Genomic DNA, 7,869 nt, shown 5'->3' with positions numbered 1-7,869 from the left:
CAACCTTTCGGGATCGATAAATTAAGTACCAGTTACGCACTGGGGTCGATATAATCGACTTAATCCGTTTGTCTGTCCTTGTTTGTCCTCTCAGTGTTTAGCCCCTTGTGGGTAGTAAAGAAACAGGTATTTCGCCCGTCGCTACGCTCTGAGTTCAAATTCCGCCGTGGTCGACTTAACGTCTGATTCTTTCGGGGTCGATAAAATAAGTACCATTTGAACACTAGGGTCGATGTAACCGACTCATCCCCATCTCCCCCAAGCTTCTGGGAAACATTTGAAATAATAATAACAATAATAATAATAATAATAATAATAATAATAATAATATAATAATAATAATAATTATTATTATTATTATTATTATTATTATTATTTTGTATTCGTATTTTATGAGATATTTATGTTAAATATAGGGTGGCTTTATTTCACTTGCAATGATGAAGTCATTTCTCATTCAATTAATATATGTACACACTCATGTACGTACGAGGGGCTGCTAAAAACTTCCTGACATTAAAGGTATCGCGAAAGATCTAGTTGGAGACCCAAACTTCCGAGTTCTTTTTACAGAGCTTAGTAAAAAAAACTGAAGGACCGCTGCGATAAGTGTGTGAATCTAAGAGGGGAATATTTTGAATAAAACCATAATTACCCGAACCTCTTGTATTTTCTTTTACCCAAAGCCAAGAAGTTTCCATCACATCCTCGTATGCACACAGCACACTCACTGACACTTTCGCACGCGTGCATACCTATTTATTTACTGCCCACAAGGGGCTAAACACAGGGGGGACGAACAAGGACAGACATAGGTATTAAGTCGATTACATCGACCCCAGTGCGTAACTGGTACTTATTTAATCGACCCCGAAAGGATGAAAGGCAAAGTCGACTTCGAAGTCATTATCAATACAATTCTCTTTCTCCCTTCCCCACTTTCATTCTCTTTCTCTTCCCCCTTTCGCTATATGTGTGTGTGTACATGTATATATGTGGAGGCGCGTGGCTTAGTGGTTAAGGTGAAGAACTCATGATCGTAAGGTTGTGGTTTCGATTCCTGGACCAGGCGACGCACGCGTTGTGTTCTTGAGCAAAACACTTCATTTCACGTTGCTCCAGTCCACTCAGCTGGCAAAAATGAGTAACACTGCGATGGACTGCCGTCCCATCCAGCTGGGGAACACATACGCCATAGAAACCGGGACACCGGGCCCATGAGCCTAGCTAGGCTTTAAAAGGGCGCATTTATTTTATTATTACATGTATATAGATACACAGAATATATTTATATACCAGTTTTGTGTACGTGTTGGTTTGTTTGGTTCTTTGTTTGTGAGTGTGTGTGTGTGTATGCGTGTGTGTGTGCGTGTGTGTAAGTGTGTAAACATTCAGCTATGAAGAAGAAGTGAGCGAAGGCATTACAGAATACTAACGATTTGTAGACACAATTGGAAGACAAAACCTCAACAAATGCTTTTCCGTGTTTTATCGCTTGTTATATTAAGACAATAAATAATTGATGAACAGAGGCAGTTCCACTCATATGTATGCCTGCATGTATGTATGTATGTATGTATGTATGTATGTATGTATGTAGTATGTATGTATGTATGTATGTATGTATGTATGCATGTATGAGGTATGTATGTATGTATGTATGTATGTATGTATGTATGTATGTATGTATGTATGTATGTATATATGTATGTATGTATGTATGTATGTGTGTGTATGTATGTACGTACATGCATGTATGTGTGTATGTATATATGTATGTGCGTACGTGCGTACGTATGCATGTATATACGTACGTATGTATGTATGTATGTATCTGTATACGTATGTATCGATATGTATGTTTGTGTGGTTGTAGGCATGTATGTATGTATGTATGTATGTATGTATGTATGTATGTATGTATGTACTTACGTACGTATGTATGTACTACGTATGTATGTATCTATATACGTAAGTATGTATCGATATGTATGTGTGATTGTTTATTGATTATTGCTTTTACTTAATGGCCCTGAGGTTCCAATTCCCGCTCACCCCGCTTGAACGAAACACCGGTCCATCGCAGGGTTAACTTCCCAATTATTGCTGGAATACATTTTTCAGCTGAGTGACCCGAAGCAATGTGACATGATGTGTTTTGCACGAAAACATAACGCACCGCCCTGTACAGGAATCGACAGCATAATCTCGTGATCATGAGTGCAACACCCTAAGCACCGGGCCATGCACCTCCACAGTTCAGGAACAGAGACGAAATTCTACAAGCCCAACTTTCTGGGTGAAAATGAATAAACCCAATGATTAGTGCAGGGTCTGATGAGGTTCAACCGAACCAGGGGAGTGAAGAGTGGGGGAATGAGCGGAATAAATGTGGCAGTAAAATCGAATTTAATTTGATAAATTTGAACGTATCTTTTAATTGGATATTTTTGTTGTTTTGTTTATTTTAGGATGTGGTGCTGAACCAACTGACATCCTCTTCTTGCTAGATAGCTCTGGCAGCGTGAAGATTGCCCATTTTAGAGAAGCTTTAAATTTCGTCAGCCAGTTTGTGGCTGATTCAATCATCGGATCTCATAGCCTTCAGGTTGGTGTCATAACGTTCTCAACAAAAGTCAGGAACCAAATTCCATTGAACAAATACAGCGACAAAGATGCTTTGATAAAAGCAATCAAAGCTGTGAAGTATGACCATGGTTTGACCTTGACTGCCAAAGGGCTTCATTTCGTTAGAACAGAAGGATTTAGTGCTAAAAATGGAGGGCGATCAAACGCTACACAGATCTTGGTGGTTCTGACCGACGGAAACTCCAATCAGGCGTTCCAGACAATACGAGAATCCAAACTTATCCACTTGACACATATTAAGATATTTTCCATTGGAGTCGGAACCCATATTGCCAGGAAGGAGTTAGAGATGATTTCTTCTGACAAAAAGAAGAACGTTTTCATGGTGAAAGATTATGAAGCTTTGAGAACCATAGAAGCTCAATTAAAGAATACAATTTGTGCCACTACACCTCCACCACCAGGTAATTAAAACTACTAATTTAATTTCTGTGCATTTATCCGTTTATCTATCCATTTTATTCCTTGACATACATACCACAAGGTTTTAACTGTATACAGGACAGCTCAAGTTGATTCGTCTTTACTAGTCGAAAGACACCTGTTGTTATTTTCTTGTTGTTTGTGTTTATAATTGTGTAACATTTTCTCCGTCTTTCGTCTATGTTGTCGTACACATTCGCTTGCTTTCTTACAAAAAATCTAATGCTCTTAGCTTAGACTTTTGGGGGCAAACAAATTTAAACATGTACTTCTCAAGATTTTTACTCAGTGTTTCGAGAATTATTGGTACTACTACCACCTTTTTCATCGACCACAACCGCTTAACATCCCAAGCTAACCTGTCAAATCTATCGACTTTTCTTCCTTCCTTATCTCATACTTTGTTCACAGCTGGGCATACTATATCCATGATCCAGTACAGTTTGCTTTCTCTCTCAATTAAGACTATGCCTGGCTTCCTATTCTCTATCTCATGGTCACACTGAATCATAAAATCCCACAGGATCTTTGCATTATCATTTTCGATAACGATTTCCGGTTTTTTGTCGTACCAATTTTTTGCTCTCTCAAGTCCATACTTGTTGCAAAGTGTCCAATGGACAAGTCTTGCTATATTGTCGTGGCGTCTCTTATATTCCTACTGGGTTAGTGGCGTACATTGGCTGGTAATATGCCATACGGTTTCACAATTTTGTCCACAAATTCTGCACTTATCACTTTCTGATGTGTTGTCTATTCTGTATTTTACGTAATTTGTTCTTAGTGCTTGCTCTTGGGCAGCACAGATTACAGCCTCCGTTTCCGGTTTTAAATCACTTTTAGTCATCCATGGCCATCTTTTTTCTCTGTTTGTCTTATCTTCAACATCCCTATGAAATTTGCCATGCATTCTTTTCTTTACCTACTAATTTTCAGTTTCATTCGTTTTCAATTTCTTGTACAGTGCTTAATCTTTGCAATCTTTCATCCTACACAAGCCCCTGACCTTACTTCTAATAATAGCGGTCCTATGGCATTTTGTACTTACCATGCTATGTTGTTTTATTCTGCTCTAATGCTGTGTTCGCATCCAAAAATTCCTCTCCCTCCTCTTTTTCTTGGTACTTACAGTCTGTCTGTGTCACTTTTTGGGTGGAGTGTCTAGTTAGCAATTTCCTTGTCTTTCTATCTAAGCTGTTTAGTTCATCTACTGTCCATGTGATTACCTCTATTATTATTATTATTATTATTATTATTATTATTATTATTATTATTATTATTATTATTATTATTATATTATTATTATTATTATTATTATTATTATTCAGTAGTTTTATTTTTATAGCGTGCTTTCACTTCACTACCGAGCGCAGATCTGTGTGCCTTGGGTATGTGCTGTGATTTGTTGTGATGCTCTGATGGTTATTGTATGGAAAGTGTTTTGCGTAGGATGTGTGCAGTGCCTTGTAGTGCAATTTTCTGTATGTTATATGTGTTTGTAAGTCCTGGTGTTTTTGTTATGTATTTGTCTGAATATTTTTTTATCATGCCTAATGCACCTACTATGATAGGAATTGTTTCTGTTTTCAGGTTCCACATTCTAGTTACCTCTATTTCCAGGTCTTTGTATTTTGAGAGTTTCTCCATTTCTTTTAGAGACACGTTATCATCTGCCGGTATTGATACATCAATTAGAAAGCATTTTTTTTCTTCATGATCTCTGACAACTATATCTGGTCTGTTGGCCTTAATTTCTCTATCTGTGTGTATCGGCATATCCCAGAGTATGGTTGCTTTCTCGTTTTCTGTGACCTTTTCTGGTGTGTGCCTATACCATCTTTTTTCTGTTGTTATTCCATAATGTTGGCATAGCTTCCAATGTATGTAGGTTCCAACTCTGTCATGTCTGTGAATATATTCCTTCTTAGCCAGGACTGGGCAGCTAGAGATAATATGATTTATTGTTTCTTGTCCATCTCCACATATTCTGCAGTTACTTGTAATATTTCTTTTCCTTACATGTTTTTGGTAATTTCTGGTGGGGAGGCTTTGGTCTTGTGTTGCAATTAAAAATCCCTCTGTCACTGCTTTGAGTCCTGAGCTTCTCAACCATTGCTGGGATTTTTCTTTGTCTATTTCTTTTGCGTTTAGTTTAGTGCAGTATTTACCATGAAGGGGCTTTTCTTGCCATCGTTTTATCATGGCTCGTTGCTGTTCTATTTTTAGTTTGGATTTCATTTGTTTTATAGCTTTTGTTGTTTCTTCATCATCTTCTTCTTCTTCTTTGTGTTTATTAGGTGGTATGATTTCTTGTTTGTATTTGTCACCTTCCTTAAATACTGAGAACAGTTTTTTGTTTTGCTCGTATTTTGCTGCTATCTGGATCAGTTTTCCTTCCTTCTGAAGTAGGTATTTTTGCAGTCCTATGGTGGTTATTTTATAGTAGTTTTCCAGCTGTATAAGGTCTCTACCACCTTCTATACGTTGTATATATAGTCTTTCTATGTCAGATTTTGGGTGATGCATCCTAGATCCTGTCAGTATTTTTCTTGTTTTCCTATCTATTTTGGACAGTTCATTTCGTGTCCAGTTAAGGATATTGTAGCTGTAACTTATTATTATTATTATTATTATTATTATCATCATCATCATCATCATCATCATTATTATTATTATTCTATGTTTGACTCTTGCTTTATGTCTGTACAAGTTGGCTCCAAGTCTCACCCAGAGACCTCAAGAGACAACAGGTTAGAAGTTCTGTGCCATATATTTGGTTTTTTTTTTTTTTGGTGTTGTACTAGTGAATGTCTAATACATAAAAAAATAATAAATAAATAAAAAAAAGTTTGTTTTAAACCTTGGGATTACATAGAGAGTATTTTGCGTAGGATATGAGCAGTTCCCATGAGCACTATCTTTTGAATTTCTGCCATTTTGGGGTCTCCTGGTATCTGAGTTAGGTAGCAATCAGTCCCTTTCGCTATCATTCCCAGGGCACCTATGGCAACAGGTATTGTTTTAGTCTTCAGCTTCCACATTTTGCTGATTTCTATTTCAAGATCTTTATATTTGCTCAGTTTTTGGTAGGTCTTGACAGATACGTTTATATCGATTGGGACAGTCATATCAATGAGGAGGCATGTTCTTTGTTTGAAGTCTTTCAATATGATGTCTGGCCTATTTGCATCTATCTTCCTGTCAGTTTGAATGGTGAAGTTCCAGAGGAGTGAGATGTGGTCATTTTCAAGCACAGGAGGTGGATTGTGTTCCCACCAGTTTTTTTCATGGGGCAAATCCAGGTTTTTGCAAATTACCCAGTGAATATATTGTGCTGCTCTAGCATGCCTACTGAGGTACTCTGTAGGCGCTAGAAGACTGCATTTGGAGACAACATGGTCAATGGTTTCGTTTTCTTGTCGGCATACACGACATGTTGGGCTACTGCCGTTCTTTAATATGTTGGCCTGGTAGTTTCTTGTTGGCAGGCATTGATCTTGAGCTGCTATGATAAACCCCTCTGTTTCAGATTTTAAGCCAGAGGCTTATTATTATTATTATTATTATTATTATTATTATTATTATTATTATTATTATTATTGAGTGAGAGAGCAGTTCATGCCATCAAAGTGACACTGGGGTTATTATTATTATATTATTATTATTATTATTATTATTATTATTATTATTATTATTATTATATTATTATATGTTTGACTTTTGCTTTATATTTGTACAAGTTGTCTCCAAGTCTCACCCAGAGACCTCAAGAGACAACAGGGTTGGAATTTCATGCTGTTGTTGTTTATTATTATTATTATTATTATTATTATTATTATTATTATTATTATTATTATTATTATTTCTTTGCAGTTTGTGGAGTGACCCCTACCGACATTATTTTTCTCCTAGACTCTTCCGGAAGTATCTCAAATGCAAATTTCGATCTTCAACTCAGTTTTCTCAGAAAATTTGTAAACAGCTCCATAATCGGTAGTAATACAACCCAAATCGGTTTAGTACTTTTCGCTTCTAATGTTCGCAACCGATTTAACATGAACGTCTATCACGACAAAAAATCTTTAATTAATGCCATCTGGACTGTTAAAAGAATATCAGGAAGCACAAAAACCGCAGAAGGGCTGAAATATGTTCGCACTAACAGCTTAGTACACGGTTCAAGGAAGAACGCTCAACACGTTGTAGTAGTCATTACAGATGGTCAGTCAGATAGCAAGACAGCAACCAAATCTGAAGCTGCTCTTATACATAAACTCCCACATACAACTGTTATTTCTATTGGTGTCGGTCAGTCTGTGGATAGAGGAGAACTTGAAAACATCGCATCTGATAACAAACATGTTTTCATGGTTAATGAATTTAGCACATTGAAGAAGATCACCTCAGAACTGTTCCGAGCCGCATGTTAAAGTGTTTTCTTTTTTGAGACAAGAAACAAAAATGGCGGTACTACTTTCTATGGAAAGATCGAAAGATGAAGAAAATAAATAAAGTAAAAATTAAGATTGATATTTTGTCTTTTATATGACCTTTTGTCTTTAATACTGTATGTCCAATTTGTCTTTTCTCCTAAAAAGATCGATAAAAGACCAGTTGATAAAAAAATGCGTGCCACGCCAAGAGGAAACCTATATGTGGATGTGGAGGCGCAATGGCCCAGTGGTTATGGCAGCGGGCTCGCGGTCATAGGATCGCGGTTTCGATTCCCAGACCGGGCGTTGTGAGTGTTTATTGAGCGAAAACACCTAAAGCTCCACGAGGCTCCGGCAGGGGATG

General features: G+C 37.1%; 1 protein-coding gene across 1 annotated transcript in view; it reads left to right on the top strand.

Annotated features, from left to right (window-relative positions):
- Positions 1 to 7,602, top strand: part of LOC115216517 (cartilage matrix protein-like) — a 17,427-nt gene extending 9,825 nt beyond the window's left edge. The window contains exons 4-5 of the mRNA XM_029785955.2: positions 2,472 to 3,053; positions 6,946 to 7,602. Coding sequence (XP_029641815.1) covers positions 2,472 to 3,053; positions 6,946 to 7,502 — 1,139 coding nt within the window. The 3' untranslated portion in view covers positions 7,503 to 7,602. The remainder of the gene's footprint in view (positions 1 to 2,471; positions 3,054 to 6,945) is intronic.
- The last annotated feature ends 267 nt before the right edge of the window (positions 7,603 to 7,869 follow it).

Source organism: Octopus sinensis, linkage group LG10 (assembly GCF_006345805.1).
Source record: "Octopus sinensis linkage group LG10, ASM634580v1, whole genome shotgun sequence".
Lineage (NCBI taxonomy): Eukaryota > Metazoa > Mollusca > Cephalopoda > Octopoda > Octopodidae > Octopus > Octopus sinensis.
This window is presented reverse-complemented; position numbering and strand designations above follow the sequence as displayed.